Here is a 21,035-nt window from a genome sequence, read left to right as displayed (position 1 = left end):
TGCGGCATTTTCGCATGGAGTCTCTGCGATCAGTCATTGCCTCAATGACCCAAGGAGATTCCTTGCATCATCGACATCAGAGATGTCTATCTGCATGTGCCAATTGCAGTTTCACACCAGCATTGGCTACGTTTTGCAATCAGAGAGGAACATTTCCGATTCGTGGCTCTTCCCTTCGGGTTAGCCACGGCCCCTCGAGTATTCATCAGGGTCATGGCAGCTGTGGTTGCAGTTCTGCACCTACAAGGGTTGGCATCCCTTTTCCTGGACGGCCTTCTAGTCAAGGCTTCATCCAGTGCAGACCGTCAGCGGAGTGCTTCGCTCACTCTCGCCACTCTAGTCCAATTCGGGTGGCTTGTTTTTTTCCCAAAGTCCACTCTGACTCCGACCCAAAAGCTCACGTACCTAGGGATGCAGTTCGAGACTCTGCCGGCACTTGTGAAGCTGCCCTTAGTCAAACAGCAGTCCCTTCACTAGCGGTGCGCTCTTTACTGAGGCCCCGCCGTCATTCCATCAGGCACCTAATGCAGGTGCTGGGTCAGATGGTGGCGTCAATGAAAGCGGTTCCCTTGCCCAGTTCCATCTGCGTCCTCTGCAGCTGGACATTCTCCGCTGTTGGGGCAAGCGGACTTCCTCCTTGCACAGGTTAGTGGCTCTGTCGCCACAGGCCAGGGGCTCCCTTCAGTGGTGGCTTCGGCCCCTCTCTCTCTTCAGGGACGCTCCTTCCTGGCCCCGTCCTGGGTGATCCTCACCACGGATGCCAGTCTATCCGGCTGGGGAGCAGTATATCTCCACCACAGAACGCAGGGCACTTGGACTCCGTCCGAATCAGCCCTCTCGATCAATGTGCTGGAAATCAGAGCTCTGCTTCTAGCTCTCTTGGCCTTTCACCAAGTTGGCGGGCAAGCACATTCGAGTCCAGTCAGACAACGCGACAGCGGTTGCCTACATCAACCACCAGGGCGGGACACTCACCGCCTGGCAATGTTGGAGGTTCAACGCATCCTTCAGTGGACGGAGGACTCCAAGTCCACCGTATCCGCAGTCCACAGCCCAGGCGTGGAAAGCTGGGAGGCAGATTATCTCAGCCGTCATACCGTGGACAGAGGCAAGTGGACTCTGCATTCGGCAGTGTTTCGGTCCCTCTGCCGCAAGTGGGGCTCCCCAGAAGTGGATCTTCGCTCCCATGATCCTCAGGCCTTGCAGCGGACGCGCTGGTTCAAGATTGGTCCCAGTTTCGTCTGTCTAACGTGTTTCCCCCTCTAGTTCTTGCCCAGAGTCCTGCGCAAGATCAGAATGGAGGGCCGTCGGGTCATCCTCATTGCTCCAGACTGGCCCAGGCGAGCTAGGTACCCAGACCTGCTCCATCTGTCCGTAGAGGTGCCGTGGCATCTCCCGGACCGTCCAGACCTTCTCTCACAAGGTCCGCTTTTCCGCCAGAATTCTGCGGCTCTCAGATTGACGGCGTGGTTCTTGAGTCCTGTATCTTGACGACTTCTGGTATCCCTCCTGAAGTCGTCTCCTCTATGACTCTGGCTCGGAAGTATTCCTGGGCCTTTTCCTTGCCGACCCTCCTGTCCTTTCTACAGTCCGGTCTACAGCTAGGACTATCCCTCAAGGGACAGGTCTCGGCTCTGTCAGTGTTGTTCCAGCGGCGTATAGCCCGGCTGGCTCAGGTGCGCTCCTTCATGCAGGACGCATCCCACATCATTCCGCCTTACCGGCGGCCTTTGGATCCCTGGGACCTTGATCTGGTCCTCACGGCCTTCCAGAAACCCCCCTTTGCGCCTCTTGGGGAGGTTTCTTTGTCTCGTCTTTCACAGAAAGTGGTCTTTCTAGTGGCCATAGCTTTCCTCAGGAGAGTCTGATTTGGCTGCGCTCTCTTCGGAGTCACCTTTTTTGGTTTTTCATCAAGACAAGGTGGTTCTCCGTCCGACTCCGGACTTTCTCCCTAAGGTGGTTTCTCCTTTCCACCTTAACCAGGACATTTCCCTGCCTTCCTTTTGTCCGGCTCCTGTTCATCGCTTTGAAAAAGCGTTGCATACTCTGGATCTGGTGCGGGCGCTCCGGATCTATGTGTCTCGCACCGCTGTTCTTAGGCGGTGCACCTCTCTTTTTGTGCTAACCACAGGTCGGCGTAAGGGCCTCTCGGTTTCTAAGCCGACCCTAGCTCGTTGGATTAGGTCGGCCATTTCTGATGCCTACCAGTGTAGTCAAGTGCCTCCCCCGCCGGGGATCAAGGCACACTCGACCAGAGCTGTCGGTGCCTCTTGGGCTTTCAGGCACCAGGCTACGGCTCAGTAGGTTGGTCAGGCTGCCACTTGGACTAGTCTGCATACCTTTTCGAAGCACTACCAAGTGCATGCTCATGCTTCGGCAGATGCGAGCTTGGGCACACGCGCCCTTCAGGCGGCTGTCGCCCATTTGTGAAGTTAGGTTTCGCCTACTTCTCAGTTTTCTGTTTATTCCCACCCATGGACTGCTTTGAGACGTCCCATGGTCTGGGTCTCCCATAAGGAACGATGAAGAGAAAGAGAATTTTGTTTACTTACCGTAAATTCTTTTTCTTATAGTTCCGTAATGGGAGACCCAGCACCCTCCCTGTTGCCTGTTGGCAGTTTCTTGTTCCGCGTGTTATCACCGGCTCTATCTCTACTTGTGGGTCGATACTCTCCTTCAGCTTTTGCACTAAACTGGCTATATTTGATTATCCAGGGGGTGTATATGCTCGGAGGGAGGGCCTACACTTTTTAGTGTAGTACTTTGTGTGTCCTCCGGAGGCAGAAGCTATACACCCATGGTCTGGGTCTCCCATTACGGAACTATAAGAAAAAGAATTTACGGTAAGTAAACAAAATTCTTTTTATTTATTATTTACTTTATTTGTTTATTAAAAATACATTTTTATGGTGAATATTGACCTTGTGAAAATGCAACATTTATGGCTAAAGTAACATTTTGTGTAAAAAAAAAAATAAAAAATTTCATTTTTTTTCTTCCACATTGCTTTGGTTCCTGTGCAGCACCTAAAGGGTTAATAATCGTTTTGGATGTGTTTATGAGCAGTGTGAGGGGTGCAGTTTTTAGAATGGTGTCACCGTTGGGTGTTTTCTGTCACCTAGGCCTCTTAAAGTCACTTCAAATGTGATGTGGTCCCCCCCCAAAATAAATAAATAAGTGTTGCAAATGTTGGAAAAATGAGAAATTGCTGATGAACTTTGACCCCTTCTAACGTCCTGAATTAAACAAAAAAGTGTTTCCAAAATTGTGCTGATGTAAAGTAGACATGAGGGAAATGTTATTTAGTAACTATTGTGTACAACAGAACTCAAGGATTTCTGGGCATAAAATATCCACGTTTGAAAATTGCAAAATTTTCTAAATTTTCTCCAAATTTTTGATATTTTTACAAATAATTGTACAAAATAATAATAACATATATAGTATAATAAAATAATAGTATAATAAAAGTAGTAATAATAATATAATTAATATAATAATAAAATAATATATTAATAATAATATAGTATAATAAAATAATAGTTCAATAAAAGTAGTAATAGTAATAATATAGTATAATATAATAAATAATACAATAATATAATAATAAAATAATATATTAATAATAATATAATATAGTATAATAAAATATTAGTATAATAAAAGTAATAGTAATAATAATATAATATAGTATAATATAATAAATATAATAATAATAATGGTAATAAAAAAATAATATATGAATAATAATATAGTATAATAAAATAATAGTATAATAAAAGTAGTAATAATAATATATAGTATAATATAATAAATAATATAATAAAATAATAATATATTAATATATAGTATAATAAAATAATAGTATAATAAAAGTAGTAATAGTGATAATAATATATAGTATAATATAATATAATAAAATAATATATTAATAATAATATAGTATAATATAATAGTATAATAAAAGTAGTAATAATAATATATAGTATAAATATAATATAAAATAATATATTAATAATAATATAGTATAATAAAATAATAGTATAATAATAGTAATAATAATAATATAGTATAATAATAAAATAATATATTAATAATAATATAAATAACAAAATAATAATTTTACCACTATCATGTAGTCTAATATGTCACGAAAAAACAGTATTAGAATCAGCGGGATCCGTGGAAACGTTCCAGAGTTATAACCTGTGAAAGTGACACTGGTCAAAATTGCAAAAAAATGGCTCAATCAGAAGGGTGTTTTAGTGGCTGGGGGTGAAGGGGTTAAGGTTTATATATTACCAGATACAGCCTCTTTCTTTGTCGCTCCATTGGGAGACCCAGACAATTGGGGTGTATAGCTTCTGCCTCCGGAGGCCACACAAAGTATTACACTTAAAAAAGTGTAACCCCCTCCCCTCTGCCTATACACCCTCCTGGATCACGGGCTCCTCAGTTTTATGCTTTGTGTGGAAGGAGGCACACATCCACTCATGCATTCTCATATTAGTTATGTCGGTTGGAAGAAAAGAGGGCCCCCACGGGGCCCCCGGCATGTTCCCTTCTCACCCCACTACGTCGGCGGTGTTGTTAAGGTTGAGGTACCCATTGTGGGTACAAAGGCCGGAGCCTCATGCCGTCTCCTTCACCATCCCTTAGCGGCTCTGGGAGAAGTGGGATCCTGAGCGGTCATCCATTTACTGGGACCGTGCTCCCTCCGCAGCCCCTGTGGGAATCTGCTGGACCGCAGTCTATTGAACCTCAGGGACCGGGCCCTGCAACTCTAAGGTACTCTGTGTCCCCATAGGGGACTGTGCAGGGAGCGCACCTTCTTCCCTAACGCTGCGGCAGCTGCTGAATTGAGAAGGCCGGCGGACTTCCGCGCCGACCGTGCCTGCTTGTCGGGCGCGGTCTCAAATTTAGTCCCCGGCTTCATCGCGGCCTAGTCGCCCCGTCCTGCCTGTCAGGGGTAAGGGCGGGACGGCCGACCTGACGTCGGATGTGAGGGCCGGACCATCCTGCATGTTTCCTCCCCCCTCACTGATCACTGTGGGGACCCCAGATTCCCGCACTTTCCTGGCGCCGCCCACGGCTCCACTCCTCCCCTGAGAGCTCCGGCAGCCATTTTTTGGCATTCTGCCGGTGGAGGATTCTCAGTGAAGAGCTCTGCAGCTCCGGGGGACCTAAGGCAGGGAATCTGGAGGACACACACTCCGCTTTTTAGCGGTCGGTAAGCCACACCGGTCACCCAGTGCTGGTCCCCCTAGGGTGCCGGAATAGATACGTATTTATATATATATATATTTCTGTTCGGTCAGGCTGTATACCCTTTTTTTGCCCATATACCCTCAGTGATCATTCTCCTACGAGACAACAGCATGTCGTCCACAAGGAGCAAAGCTGTTAAGGCACAGGGTTTTTTTTGCGGCCTGTACCTCTTGTGGGGCTATGTTACCTGCGGGTTCCACCTACCCTCACTGTGAGCAATGCTCGACACCTGCTTCGCTTGCTCAGCCGGAGCCTCGGTCACTAGTGGGCCCCTCGGCTCATGTAGACCCCCCTGCTCCCCCTGTCCAGGCGGCAGGGACAGAGTTTGCCTCTTTTGCTGAGAAACTCTCTGAGTCACTTTCACAATCCATGGCTCAGTCTATGGACAAGTGGTCTGCCAAGCTGCTAGAAGCTTTGCAGTCCAGACCGGTCCTTACACAGGCCCCGGCCCCTGTTGGATCGTCGCCTCCAGGCCCCTCTCGGTCCGCGCCGCAGCGCGCTCCCAGGTTGGGCCCTAGGTCTCACGTGGAGGACTCCTGCCCGGACCACAGTCCTAGACAGGCTAAGCGGGCTCGCTGGGAATCTTCCCCGACTTCTTCACGCTGCTCGGGTTCCCAGCTTGAGGACTCTCTGGAGGACGAGGCGGACGTCGCAGCTCAGGGCTCTGACCCTGACGTCGCCCTTAACCTTGATACACCTGAAGGGGACGCCTTAGTGAATGATCTTATCTCGTCCATCAATCAGGTGTTGGATCTCTCTCCCCCGCCTCCTACTGTAGAGGAGTCGGCGTCTCAGCAGGAGAAACACCAGTTTAGGTTCCCCAAACGTACACGTAGTGCGTTTTTCGATCACTCTAACTTCAGAGATGCTGTCCAGAAGCCCAGAACGGTTCCGGACAAGCGCTTTACTAAGCGCCTCACTGACACGCGTTACCCCTTCCCCTCCGAGGTCGTTAAGGGTTGGGCTCAGTGTCCCAAGGTGGATCCTCCAGTCTCTAGATTGGCGGCTAGATCTGTGGTATCGGTTGCAGATGGCTCATCGCTAAAGGATGCCACTGACCGGCAGATAGAGCTTCTGGTGAAGTCCATCTATGAGGCCACGGGCGCGTCTTTTGCCCCGGCTTTTGCAGCCGTGTGGGCACTCCAAGCTATCTCGGCTTGTCTGGCCGAGATTAATGCTGTCACACGTAATTCTGCTCCGCAAGTTGCGTCTTTGACTTCTCAAGCGTCAGCTTTTTCTTCCTACGCCATGAACGCAGTCCTAGACTCTGCTGGCCGTACAGCTGTGGCATCCGCTAACTCTGTGGCAGTCCGCAGGGCCATGTGGCTGCGCGAATGGAAGGCAGACTCGGCCTCCAAGAGGTTCTTAACCGGTTTGCCGTTTTCTGGCGACCGCTTGTTTGGCGAACGATTGGATGAGATTATTAAGGAATCCAAGGGAAAGGACTCCTCCTTACCCCAATCCAAACCTAAGAGACCTCAGCAACGAAAAATACAATCGAGGTTTCGGTCCTTTCGTCCCTCCGCCAAGCCCCAATCCTCTTCGTCCAGCAGGCCGGAGAAAGGCCAGAGGAACTCCTATGCGTGGCGGTCCAAGTCACGCCCCCAAAAGGCCGCAGGAGGCACTGCCTCCAAGGCGGCCTCCTCATGACTCTCGGCATCCCCTAGCCGCATCCTCGGTCGGTGGCAGGCTCTCCCGCTTTGGCGACGCCTGGTGGCCACATGTTCAAGACCAATGGGTGAGAGACATTCTGTCTCACGGTTACAGGATAGAGTTCAGCTCTCGTCCTGCGGCTCGTTTCTTCAGAACCTCTCCGCCCCCCGCTCAGGCCGACGCACTTTTTCAGGCAGTGGACGTTCTGAAGACAGAAGGAGTTGTGATCCCCGTTCCCCTTCAGGAACGTGGTCGCGGCTTTTACTCCAACTTGTTCGTGGTGCCAAAAAAGGATGGATCATTCCGTCCCGTTCTGGACCTCAAACTACTCAACAGACATGTGAGAATCAGACGGTTTCGGATGGAATCTCTCCGCTCGGTCATCGCCTCGATGTCACAAGGAGACTTCCTAGCATCGATCGACATCAAGGATGCTTATATCCACGTGCCGATCGCACCCGAGCATCAACGCTTCTTGCGTTTCGCCATCGGGGACGAACACCTTCAGTTCATGGCATTGCCTTTCGGCCTGGCGACAGCCCCACGGGTTTTCACCAAAGTCATGGCATCCGTTGTGGCGGTCCTACACTCTCAGGGCCACTCGGTGATTCCCTACTTAGACGATCTCCTAGTCAGGGCCCCTTCTCGGGTGGCGTGTCAACACAGCCTTACCGTCGCTCTGGCGACTCTACAGCAGTTCGGGTGGATCATCAACTTCCCGAAATCCAAGTTGACACCGACCCAATCACTGACTTACCTCGGGATGGAGTTTCATACACTGTCAGCGGTAGTCAAGCTACCGCGGGACAAACAGCTTTCTCTGCAGGCAGGGGTGCAATCTCTTCTTCGGGGTCAGTCACACCCCTTAAGGCGCCTCATGCACTTCCTGGGGAAGATGGTGGCAGCGATGGAGGCAGTGCCGTTTGCGCAATTCCATCTGCGGCCACTCCAATGGGACATTCTCCGCAAATGGGACTGGAGGTCGGCTTCCCTCGACAGGAAAGTCTCTCTTTCCCTTGCAACCAAGACGTCTCTTCAGTGGTGGCTCCTTCCCAATTCTCTATCGCAGGGAAAATCCTTCCTACCCCCAACCTGGACTGTGGTCACCACGGACGCGAGCCTGTCAGGATGGGGAGCGGTTTTTCTCCACCACAGGGCTCAGGGAACCTGGACTCCGATAGAGTCTTCCCTTCAGATCAATGTTCTGGAGATAAGGGCAGTGTATCTAGCCCTATTGGCTTTCCATCGGTGGCTGGAGGGCAGGCAGATCCGTATCCAGTCGGACAACGCCACTGCCGTCGCATACATCAACCACCAAGGCGGCACTCGCAGTCGTCAAGCCTTCCAGGAAGTCCGGCAGATTCTGCAGTGGGTGGAAGCCACAGCCTCCACCATCTCCGCAGTTCACATCCCGAGCGTAGAAAACTGGGAAGCAGATTTTCTCAGTCGTCAGGGCATGGATGCGGGGGAATGGTCTCTACACCCAGAAGTGTTTCGAGAGATCTGTCGCCGCTGGGGAACGCCGGACGTCGATCTCATGGCGTCACGGCACAACAACAAAGTCCCGGCATTCATGGCTCGGTCTCTGGATCACAGAGTTCTGGCGGCGGATGCGTTAGTTCAGGATTGGTCGCAGTTTCGACTGCCTTATGTGTTTCCTCCTCTGGCGATGCTGCCCAGAGTGTTACGCAAGATCAGATCCGACTGCCGTCGCGCCATTCTCGTCGCTCCAGATTGGCCGAGGCGGTCGTGGTACCCGGATCAGGTCTTGGCAAATCTTCTTATCCTGGTGCTCTGATAACGGTTTTCCTCCATGGCCGTTTGCCTTACCCACTTTTCTTTCATTCCTTCAATCCGGAATGGACAAGGGTTTGTCACTCGGCTCTCTCAAGGGCCAAGTATCGGCGCTCTCCGTATTTTTTCAAAAGCGCCTAGCCAGGCTTCCGCAGGTCCGCACGTTCCTGCAGGGAGTTTGCCACATAGTCCCACCTTACAAACGTCCGCTGGAACCCTGGGATCTTAACAGGGTGCTAACGGCTCTTCAGAAACCACCTTTCGAGCCGCTGCGGGATGTCTCTTTATCACGTCTTTCGCAGAAGGTGGCCTTTCTAGTGGCAGTTACATCACTCCGGAGAGTGTCTGAGCTTGCAGCGCTGTCATGCAAAGCCCCCTTCCTGGTTTTTCACCAGGATAAGGTGGTTCTGCGTCCGGTCCCGGATTTTCTCCCTAAGGTGGTATCTCCTTTTCATCTCAATCAAGATATCTCCTTGCCTTCATTTTGCCCTAATCCAATTCACCAATGTGAAAAGGATTTGCACTCTTTGGATCTAGTGAGAGCACTCCGGTTCTACGTGTCTCGCACGGCGCCCCTGCGTCGTTCAGATGCGCTCTTTGTCCTTGTCGCTGGCCAGCGTAAGGGTTCGCAGGCTTCCAAGTCAACCTTGGCTCGGTGGATCAAGGAACCGATTCTCGAAGCCTACCGTTCTTCTGAGCTTCCGCTTCCTTCAGGGCTGAAAGCCCATTCTACCAGAGCCGTGGGTGCGTCCTGGGCATTGCGGCACCGGGCTACGGCTCAGCAGGTGTGTCAGGCAGCTACGTGGTCTAGTCTGCACACTTTCACGAAGCACTATCAAGTGCATGCCTATGCTTCGGCAGACGCCAGTCTAGGTAGGCGAGTCCTTCAGGCGGCGGTTGCCCACCTGTAAGAGGGGGCCGTTGCGGCTCTTTTTATTGAGGTATTCTTTTACCCACGCAGGGACTGCTTTTGGACGTCCCAATTGTCTGGGTCTCCCAATGGAGCGACAAAGAAGAAGGGAATTTTGTTTACTTACCGTAAATTCCTTTTCTTCTAGCTCCTATTGGGAGACCCAGCACCCGCCCCTGTACCCTTCGGGCTGGTTGTTCTTTTGTGTACACATGTTGTTCATGTTGAATTGTTCTTTTGGTTCATGGTTTGCAGTTCTCCGAACATCCTTCGGATTGAATTTACCCTAGACCAATTTATAAGTTTTCTCCTTCCTGCTTTTGCACCAAAACTGAGGAGCCCGTGATCCACGGGAGGGTGTATAGGCAGAGGGGAGGGGTTACACTTTTTTAAGTGTAATACTTTGTGTGGCCTCCGGAGGCAGAAGCTATACACCCCAATTGTCTGGGTCTCCCAATAGGAGCTAGAAGAAAAGGAATTTACGGTAAGTAAAAAAAATTCCCTTCTTCTGCTAATTAGTTTGGTGCTGGAGCAATGGAGAGTCCATGATCAGCGCCGAGGACCTGCTGCGATATGTGGAGCCTGTCAATAGCGGCTTTCTATATTTCTTCCATCCTTGCCGTGTCCGTAATGTTCTACTCATTCTTGTAGGCACAACGCCGTCTTTGGAAATTACCAACAAACTGCTAGATCTTGTGTGTTTTTATGGAGATCGTGAGCCGTCTACTGACGAGCAACAACAGCAGCTGGAGGATAATGAGAGTGTGAGTATTTGTGCGTAAAGAATAAGTCCGACTTTATACACCATACTAGTGTTCAGTGATAGAAATTTGTACTGCTGATACATTATAGCCTTTGGAGCTGCATTTATAATTCTGCTGGTGGTCATTTAGAGAAGGTCAGCAAGCACACGTCTTTAAAAAGGGGTATTCTCAAATTTTTAAATTTCTTTAATTAGACATTATGAAAATAAAAGAGTTTGTAATTGGCTTGCTTTTTTTTTCTATCTGCTGTCATTTTCCTGCAATGATAGCTTTTATCTCTTACAGTGTACAGCTGGTTTCCATGGAGCTCGGCCTCCACACCCAGGTCAGAGTGCACAGTAGTTACATTCCAGGAGAGAGGTTAATTCTTAACATCTCAGTCAGCTCTCTTCAGCCCTCAGATTTTTATACAGCAGTTAGCTGCTAACTATAAAGCTCGGCACAAGTTCTGCTGCAACACAGTCAGCCGTCAGTGGTTTGTTCTAGATTCTACACTGTTATTACTGTATATAGATATACAGATTACAGAGCATTTAAACAAGTACAACGGCTCAAGAGGGCAAGAGCAGAGAGCGAAGATTAGGAGACCTACTGGTGATTTATAACTGCATCTCTTCAGAAGAGGAGTCTCCTCTTCTGAAGAGATGCAGTTATAAATCACCAGTAGACCTGGGATGTTGGTTCAGCTTTGTATTATACAGAGCAAAACTGCTTTGTCTGATGATCGATGCTCCTAATTGTCATTTCTTTATCGTTCCTTATGGGAGACCCAAACCATGGGTGTATAGCTACTGCCTCCGGAGGACACACAAAGTACTACACTCAAACGTGTAGCTCCTCCCTCCGGCTATATACACCCCCTGGATGACAATCTACCCAGTTCATTGCTTTGTGTTCCAGGAGGTCACACACACTTGCATTCTCTGATATTTTTCATTTTTATTTTTAAAGATTTGGAAGAAAAGCGGGTCCTCCCGGCATGTCCCTTCACGCCCCACTCTGCGGGGTGCTGTTAAGGTTGACTTTAATAAGGCTGGAGCCTTCACATGCCGCGCTCCTTCGCATCCTCTGTCGAGGCTCTGTTTGAAGTGGGAGCCATCACGGTCCTCTCTGCTTGCAGGAGGCCGGCTTCATCCGCAGCCCTGTCTGGTCCCTGCTGGAAGGAGCGTTTACCCCCCTCTCCAGGGACATGGCCCTGCATCTCAAGAGCTAAGTATTGAGACGTTTTTCAGGGGTCCCGGGTACTTTTATTTGGGGGACAGTATGTTTTGTAACTTTACTGTGAATTTCGGCCGGTTCTGGGAGTTTCCTCTGAGAACCGCGCCGAAGGTGCCTGCTGCTCGGCCGCATTTTGAAATCTAGGCCCCGGCTTCAGTTTGGGCCTAGTTTCGTTTTCGGCTCCCTGCATGTTTTGCATACGGCGCCGCCCACCGCCCGGCCAGCAGAGGGGAGGACTCTCCTCTCTGGAGAGATGTGCCCTCCCCTGTACCTCGTCCTGTATCTCTCTGCCCTCCGTTTTTCCCGCTCCTGGGCTTATACACGCCCCCCCTCCTCCTCCCAGCGCCATTTTCTCAGCGTTCTTACACTGGACGGCGCTGGGAGCTGCAGCTGTTGCTGTTTTGGGAAAGCTGTCGCTTCACTGGGACTTGGAGCTGTGGAATCCGGAGGGCACACAGAGAGTGGTGTGGTAAGCCACAACCTCTGGTTGTGGGCTTTTTATATACACTTTCAGGCATTGTACAGGAGTGTTTATTGCTGCAGAGTCCCCCCATCAGCAGCATGTCTGTCACCCGGAGCATGGCTGCAAACATGTATGCTTTTTGCACTGCATGTAAGCGCATTCTGCCAGAGCCGAGCACATTCCCACATTGTGATGCCTGTGCTAATATGGTTGTGTCTCAGCCTAGAGCCTCCTCAGGGGCCCCCTCGGCTGCTCCGGCCCTGGTAGCTGAACCCCCGGCTTGGGTAGCATCTTTTTCACAAGCTATTTCCCAGTCTTTTGCCGACTCCATGGGGCAGCTGTCCCGGACACTGCTGTCTATGCATCAGGCCCCCCCTCAGAGTGTCTCTGCTGCTCAGAGCTCTGCGGAGCCTTCAGAGCATGTTCTAGGTCCCAGTCCCCCTAAACGGAGACGTAGGGACCCTTCTCCTCCCTCGTCCCACGGCTCTGATTCACGTGCCGACGTGCAGGGCGAGGGGGATTCGTTTACTGTGGGCTCAGACGCTACTTCTATGTACCCCATTGATTTGTCTGAGGGTGATGCGGATGTTAGTGACTTGATTGCGTCCATTAACTCCGTTCTGAACCTCAACCCACCAGAGTCAGACGAACAAACCTCTCTGGTAGAGGTACACCAGTTTACCTCACCTAAGAAAGCTAAAAGTATGTTTTTTAACCACTCCAGCTTTCACACCACTGTTAACAAGCCCAGGGCCTGTCCTGACAAACGCTTTCTGAAGCGTAGTTCAGATGACCGTTTTCCTTTTCCACCAGAGGTGGTTAAGGAATGGGCCCAGTCCCCAAAGGTAGACCCTCCGGTGTCCAGAATCTCAGCCCGCACAGTCGTAGCTGTGGCTGATGGCACTTCTCTTAAAAATCCCACTGACCGCCAGGTTGACCTTCTGGCCAAGTCTGTATATGAGGCGGCAGGAGCCTCGTTCTCCCCGTCTTTTGCGGCAGTATGGGCTCTTAAGGCAGTCTCTGCCTCTCTGGCGGAGATGCATTCACTCACCAGAGACTCTATTCCTGAGATGGATGCCTTAACTTCTCAAGCTTCGGCTTTTGCATCCTACGCCATGTCTGCCATCCTGGAGGCTTCTCACCGCACGGCGGTGGCCTCCGCTAACTCCCTCGCGATCCGCAGGATCTTGTGGCTTCGAGAGTGGAAAGCAGACGCTTCCTCTAAGAAGTACCTTGCGAGTCTCCCTTTTGCTGGGTCCCGGCTGTTTGGAGAACAGCTGGATGACATAATTAAGGAAGCTACTGGCGGAAAGAGTACTTCCTTGCCGCAAACTAAGGCCAGGAAACCGGTCCAGAGCAGGAACCAATCGAATTTTCGTTCCTCTAACTGGTCAGCCTCTAAGCCCTCGACCTCGTCCACTACCGCAGCCAAGGATCGTAAACCCAACTGGCGCGCAAAGCCGCGTCCTCAAAAGGCCGGAGGAGCCGCTGCCACTAAGGCAGCCTCCTCTTGACTATCTGGCTACGCCAGCAACGTCCTTGGTCGGTGGCAGGCTCTCCCACTTTGGCGACGTGTGGTTTCAACACGTCTCCAATCAGTGGGTGCGGGATATCATCTCCCACGGCTACAGGATAGAATTTTCTTCCAGCCCGCCAAACAGATTTTTTCTGTCCACCCCCCCCTGCTCCAAAGCCGCCGCCTTCTCTCAGGCCGTGGCATCCCTGCAGGCCAACGGTGTAATTGTTCCGGTTCCCGCCCGGGAACGGTTCAGCGGTTTCTACTCAAACCTCTTTCTAGTCCCCAAAAAGGACGGTTCCTTCCGGCCCATCCTGGATCTCAAGCTTCTCAACAAGCACGTTCAGGTGCGGCACTTTCGCATGGAATCTCTGAGATCGGTCATTGCCTCAATGACCCAAGGAGATTTTCTAGCATCCATCGACATCAGAGATGCCTATCTGCATGTTCCTATTCCGGTTTCGCACCAGCGTTGGCTACGCTTTGCAATAGGAGAGGAACATTTCCAATTCGTGGCTCTCCCCTTCGGCCTAGCCACGGCCCCTCGAGTATTCACCAAGGTCATGGCAGCAGTGGTTGCGGTCCTGCACCTCCAGGGGTTGGCAGTGATTCCTTACCTGGACGACCTTCTAGTCAAGGCCTCATCCAGTGCAGACTGCCAGCGGAGTGTCTCGCTCACTCTCGCCACTCTAGTCCAGTTCGGGTGGCTTGTCAATTTGCCCAAGTCCACTCTTATTCCAACCCAGAAACTCGAGTACCTAGGGATGCAATTCGAGACTCTGCCGGCACTTGTGAAGCTGCCCTTAGTCAAACAGCAGTCTCTTCGTCTGGCGGTACGCTCTCTGCTGAGGCACCGCCGTCATTCCATCAGACACCTCATGCGGGTGCTGGGTCAGATGGTGGCGTCAATGGAAGCGGTTCCCTTTGCCCAGTTCCATCTGCGTCCCCTGCAGCTGGACATCCTCCGCTGTTGGGACAAGCGGATCTCTTCCTTGCACAGGCTGGTGGCTCTGTCGCCACAAACCAGGAGCTCTCTTCAGTGGTGGCTTCGGCCCCTCTCTCTGTCACAGGGACGCTCCTTCCTGACTCCGTCCTGGGTAATCCTCAGCACGGATGCCAGTCTCTCCGGTTGGGGAGCAGTATTTCTCCATCACCGAGCACAGGGCACTTGGACTTCGTCCGAATCAGCCCTCTCAATCAATGTGCTGGAGATCAGAGCTGTGTTTCTAGCTCTCCTAGCCTTTCACCACCTGTTGGTGGGCAAGCACATCCGAGTCCAGTCAGACAACGCGACAGCGGTTGCCTACATCAATCACCAGGGCGGGACTCACAGCCGTCTGGCGATGCTGGAGGTTCAACGAATCCTCCAGTGGACGGAGGACTCGAAGTCCACCATATCTGCAGTCCACATCCCAGGCGTGGAAAACTGGGAGGCCGATTATCTCAGCCGTCAAACCGTAGACGGCGGCGAGTGGGCTCTGCATCCGGCAGTGTTCAAATCACTCTGCCGCAAGTGGGGCACTCCAGAGGTAGATCTAATGGCATCCCGGCACAACAACAAGGTTCCGGTTTACGTGGCTCGCTCCCACGATCCTCAAGCCTTCGCAGCAGACGCACTGGTTCAAGATTGGTCTCAGTTCCGTCTGGCCTATGTGTTTCCCCCTCTAGCGCTCTTGCCCAGGGTTCTGCGCAAGATCAGAATGGAGGGCCGTCGAGTCATGCTCATTGCTCCGGACTGGCCCAGGCGAGCGTGGTACCCAGACCTGCTCCGTCTGTCCGTAGAGGTGCCGTGGCGTCTCCCGGACCGCCCAGACCTTCTCTCTCAAGGTCCGTTCTTCCGCCAGAATTCTGCGGCTCTCAGATTGACGGCGTGGCTCTTGAGTCCTGGATCCTGACTGCTTCAGGCATTCCCTCCTGAGGTCATCTCCACCATGACTCAGGCTCGGAAGTCTTCCTCGGCCAAGATTTACCACAGGACTTGGAAAATTTTCCTGTCCTGGTGTCGTTCGTCCGGCCATGCCCCTTGGCCATTCTCCTTGCCGACCATCCTGTCTTTTCTACAGTCCGGTCTACAGCTAGGACTGTCCCTCAATTCCCTTAAGGGACAGGTGTCGGCTCTGTCGGTATTGTTCCAGCGGCGTATCGCCCGACTGGCTCAGGTGCGCACCTTCATGCAGGGCGCATCTCACATCATTCCTCCTTACCGGCGGCCCTTGGATCCCTGGGACCTTAATCTGGTCCTCACGGCCTTACAGAAACCCCCCTTTGAGCCTCTGAGGGAAGTTCCCTTGTCTAGACTTTCACAGAAAGTTGTTTTTCTAGTAGCCATAACTTCTCTCAGGAGAGTTTCGGATTTGGCTGCGCTCTCTTCAGAATCCCCCTTTTTGGTGTTTCACCAAGACAAGGTGGTTCTTCGTCCGACTCCGGACTTTCTCCCTAAGGTGGTGTCTCCTTTCCACCTTAACCAGGACATTTCATTACCTTCTCTTTGTCCGGCCCCGGTGCATCGCTTTGAGAAGGCGTTGCACTCCTTGGATTTGGTGCGGGCGCTCCGAATCTATGTGTCACGCACCGCTGTTTTTAGGCGGTGCACATCTCTTTTTGTGCTAACCACTGGTCAGCGCAAGGGTCTCGCTGCTTCTAAACCGACTCTAGCTCGTTGGATCAGGTCGGCTATCTCCGATGCCTACCAGTGTTCTCAGGTGCCTCCCCCGCCGGGGATTAAGGCGCACTCGACCAGAGCTGTCGGTGCCTCCTGGGCTTTCAGGCACCAGGCTACGGCTCAGCAGGTTTGTCAGGCTGCCACATGGTCCAGTCTGCACACTTTCTCGAAGCACTACCAGGTGCATGCTCATGCTTCGGCAGATGCGAGCTTGGGCAGATGCATTCTTCAGGCGGCTGTCGCCCATTTGTGAAGTTAGGTTTTCCTACTTCTCAGTTTGGTTTATTTCCCGCCCATGGACTGCTTTGGAACGTCCCATGGTTTGGGTCTCCCATAAGGAACGATAAAGAAAAAGAGAATTTTGTTTACTTACCGTAAATTCTTTTTCTTATAGTTCCGACATGGGAGACCCAGCACCCTCCCTGTTGCCTGTTGGCAGTTTTTTGTTCCGTGTGTTTCACCGGCTGTTGTTAGTAGACAGAGTTCTGGTCTTTCCGAGTTTACTCTTTCTCTACTTATGGGTGGATGTCCTCCTTCAGCTTTTGCACTGAACTGGGTAGATTGTCATCCAGGGGGTGTATATAGCCGGAGGGAGGAGCTACACGTTTGAGTGTAGTACTTTGTGTGTCCTCCGGAGGCAGTAGCTATACACCCATGGTTTGGGTCTCCCATGTCGGAACTATAAGAAAAAGAATTTACGTTAAGTAAACAAAATTCTCTTTTTCTACCTTTTTACATGCCTCAATTTTTAAATCCATAGCTGTTGTGTGCGATGACGGCTCTAAGTTACAATATAGACTTCTTGTATCCGCAGGAAAACTCCAAGAAGAAAAATGTCCCTCAGAAAGGTCTCCCCGCTAAGATGACATGGAGGTAATGGAGTGAAATGGTTGTCATTTCAACAAACTTTACATATTTCTGTAGTACAAAAAGTATAAGAACCTTTGAAATCTTACCATAAAAAAACCCTTTTTTTATGTATATATACACATTGTATGTATGTATGTATGTATGTGTATATATATAGATAGAGAGATATAAATATAGATAGAGAGATATAGATAGATAGATAGATATAATATGGAATACCATTTCTAGCCACTATATGACTTGTATCCTGCATTTTTCTCCACGTATGCAATGCAGCCCGTGTTAAGAAGTAGTAGCAGCAGCGTGGAGGACAATATATCAGTACTGAGCAGTGTAGCTGTGAATCCATCAACATTAGTAACACTTTCTCCACCTCTCTTTTTCATACTTCCTACCACCATAGACTTCAATGGTCGTCTGCAATCTAATCCCTCAGTGAGCGATCCATTAAAGTCTATGGGGGTAGGGAGAATCAAAATGAGAGGTGGAGAAAGTGATAGCTATGAATCCATCAACATTGGTAACATTTTCTCCACCTCTCTCATTTTGATCCTCCCTACCACCATAGACTTCAGTGGGCATCTGTAATCTGATCCCTCAGTGAGCAATCAGATTTCAGATGCCCATTGAAGTCTATGAAGGTACTATAGGGAGGATCAAAAAGAGAGAGGGGGGAGAAAGTGTTGATGGATTCACAGCTACACTGCTCAGTGCTGATAATGTTCTCCATGCTGCTGCTGCTACTAATGAACAAGCGCTACATAGTGACCGGAGAGCGGGTATACCCTCATGGCTGTGTATGAGCGACATTGTAGCACCTACTAGCTCAGAGAAAACTAAAGATGAAAGAGGGGGAGAAAGTGTTACTAATGGTGGTGGATTCACAGCTACTTTCCTCAGTACTGACACAATGTCCTCCATGCTGCCGCGCTACTCCTGAACATGCACTACATGGTGACAGGAGAGCGGGAGTCCCTCATGGCTGTGTATGAGCGACATTGCACAACCTACTAGCTCAGAGAAAACAAAAAATAATTGGTTTGAGTGAGCCTGTAGAGGGCATACCTGGGGACCAACGCACGATACAAGGCATATAAAGGCCAGAAATGGTGTTATTCCTCATGTACACACATGATGGCTCATTATAATCATGGTACTGCTCCGCCATCCTTATTGCCCCATGTGCACTCAGAGAGGAGCCTTAGACACTCTTTTTTTCAGCTTTTTTCCAATTTCCTTTTGTATTTATTATAGACCAAATAACAATGCCGAGAGGATATTCAACCTGATGCCAGAAAGGAACGCTCATTCTTACCGCACCCTGATCCGGGGCATGGTGAAGGTACCGCACCAGACACAAGCACACGCTATAGATAGATAGATTATTTTTTTATTTATTTATTTTTATATATATATTTATATATATAAAACCAAGGTTTTAAATGACTTCTGTGTTATTTCAGCACGGAGCTTATGCCCAGGCGTTCGGCATGTACACCGACCTTCTGAACAACAGATTTACCGGTGAGTCCACTGAGCTTAAATAGAGAAATCATCACATAGGTCCAAGGCCGGAAATCGCTCCCATTGTGTGTTAGATGGATGATGGACTGGAGACTTAAACGGAATCTGTCACCAGGTTTCTGAGAGCAGCATAATGTAGAGACAGAGACCCTGATTGCAGCGATGTGTCACTTACTGAGCTGTTTGCTGTTATTTTGATTAAATCAGTGTCTTCTCTGCTGCAGATCTAGCAGTTATGCAGAGTTCATGAATATGCTGGACTACCTGCAGCACGCCAACTAGTCCTGTAATGATAATCTGTCAAGGGAGGAATTTGGGTAAAGACTGCTAATGGAGTCTTCATACAGGAATATCCAGAGACGGTGCCGTATTAGCTGTATATCAGTGTCGATATTTCAATGTATCAGACAATGAACACACAGACATGCTCTCTCTTTCAGCCAGCGTCATCAACTGACTCGTGTATTCGATAGATCCAATTATACAGTAAGCATGAATAACCTTGAAGATAAACAGGGAGTGCTTCACTCCCCAATTTCTCACAGCACATTGCCTGCCTCCCATACATTCCTTCTGTGTGAACATTACTAATAACACTTTTGCAGCTTCACATTCTGGCTTCATTATCTTTGGTTAACTCCTTCATGGCGATACAACTTTTATAGATCTGTGCAATAGCTATATAGACAGACAGATTATTATGCAACTACATCTACATTTTGATTATTTACATACACAGATATTCTTATTACGTTTAAACAAACATACTACAGCTCAGACCACGTTCACAAATCTACTGCTTATGAAACTACACTAAGCAGTCCAGTAAGTGACATAGCTGGAATCAGGATCTCTGCCCCTACGTTATGCTGCTTTCAGATTAGGTGGTGAAAACCTGGTGACAGATTCCCCTTAAGTGGCTACATATTAACATGAGAATCTGCCATCATTAATTCTTTCCTATAGTTTCTGATACAGTGCACCAATTCCCATGTACAGACCTAATGATACAATAGTAGCCCCCATGTATGTTAACCTGAGCGATTAATTAGTTTGCAGTAAACTCCCGAGTGGTGACTTTTGGATACCAGACTTTAACATTTAACCCTTTGGGACCCAGGGAAGATCCACTGATCTTCCCTTGGTCTCCTGTGGCCGCAGTACCATGGCCAGGAGGAGGTGAATGGAGCGGCAGGTTGGACATACGACATCCTGACACTTAGGATACTAAGCTGAACGCTGCTCTTCATCGTCGGCGCCGCCGCTATAGTCTTAAATGGAGCAGTAATGTTTTCAATACACAATGCTGGACCTAAAAGGAAAACAATTCTCTGTTGTAGAAACCCGTGTTACATTTCGTCCTCTTCTTTGCAGGAGACGTCTCCACCTTCAATGCACTGATCTTAGCGGCTCCGGAGACCAAACCAGAAGTGAAGGATAAGTGTGCGCTGATTGTGGTAAGGACTGGGGGGTGCACGGACCATACTCAGCCTTCAGGCCCTGTGCGCACACTGCGTTTTTACCCACGTTTTTTTGGGGGGGGGGGGGTTTGTGGTTTTTTTGCAGAAATTTCTTGAGAAAATGGTTGTAACCTTTCTGCAGACATTCCCCAGCAAAACCTATAGGAAAAAGAATTAGCTGTGCGCACACTGTTTTTTTTTTCTTTATCGTTCCTTATGGGAGACCCAAACCATGGGTGTATAGCTTCTGCCTCCTGAGGACACACAAAGTACTACACTCAAACGTGTAGCTCCTCCCTCCGGGCTATATACACCCCCTGGATGACAATCTACCCAGTTCAATGCTTTGTGTTTCAGGAGGATCACACACTTGCATTCTCTGATTTTTTTTTTTTTTCATTTTTATTTTAATTTTAAAGATTTGGAAGAAAAGCGGGTCCAGTCTGGACTCCCGGCATGTCCCTTCACACCCCACTTTGTCGGCGGTGCTGTTAAGGTTGACTTTATAAGGCTGGAGCCTTCACATGCCGCGCTCCTTCACATCCTCTGAGAGGCTCTGGGTTGAAGTGGGAGCTTCCACGGTCCTCTCTGCTTGCAGAAGACCGGTCTCCATCCGCAGCCCTGTCTGGTTCCTGCTGGAAGGAGCGTTTAATCCCCACTCAGGGACTGGCCCTGCGTCTCAAAAGCTAAGTATTGAGACGTTTTTCAGGGGTCCCGGGTACTTTTATTAGGGGGACAGTATGTGTTTTAGCGTTACTGTAAATTCCGGCCGGTTCTGGGGGTTTCCTCTGAGAACCGCGCCGAGGGTGCCTGCTCGTCGGCCGCATTTTAAAATCTAGGCCCCGGCTTCAGTTTGGGCCTAGTTTCGGTTTCGGCTTCTCTGCATGTTTTGCATACAGCGCCGCCCACCGCCCGACCAGCAGAGGGGAGGGC

The 21,035-nt window shown here is 49.8% G+C and overlaps 1 protein-coding gene across 1 annotated transcript in view; it reads left to right on the top strand.

The window, feature by feature from the left end:
* Positions 1-21,035, top strand: part of PTCD3 (pentatricopeptide repeat domain 3) — a 160,769-nt gene that overhangs the window by 74,540 nt on the left and 65,194 nt on the right. Inside the window, exons 8-12 of the mRNA XM_075346792.1 lie at positions 10,277-10,389; positions 17,063-17,121; positions 18,373-18,460; positions 18,582-18,642; positions 20,017-20,099. Of these exons, the coding sequence (XP_075202907.1) occupies positions 10,277-10,389; positions 17,063-17,121; positions 18,373-18,460; positions 18,582-18,642; positions 20,017-20,099 (404 nt within the window). The remainder of the gene's footprint in view (positions 1-10,276; positions 10,390-17,062; positions 17,122-18,372; positions 18,461-18,581; positions 18,643-20,016; positions 20,100-21,035) is intronic.

Source organism: Anomaloglossus baeobatrachus, chromosome 1, assembly GCF_048569485.1.
Source record: "Anomaloglossus baeobatrachus isolate aAnoBae1 chromosome 1, aAnoBae1.hap1, whole genome shotgun sequence".
Lineage (NCBI taxonomy): Eukaryota > Metazoa > Chordata > Amphibia > Anura > Aromobatidae > Anomaloglossus > Anomaloglossus baeobatrachus.
This window is presented reverse-complemented; position numbering and strand designations above follow the sequence as displayed.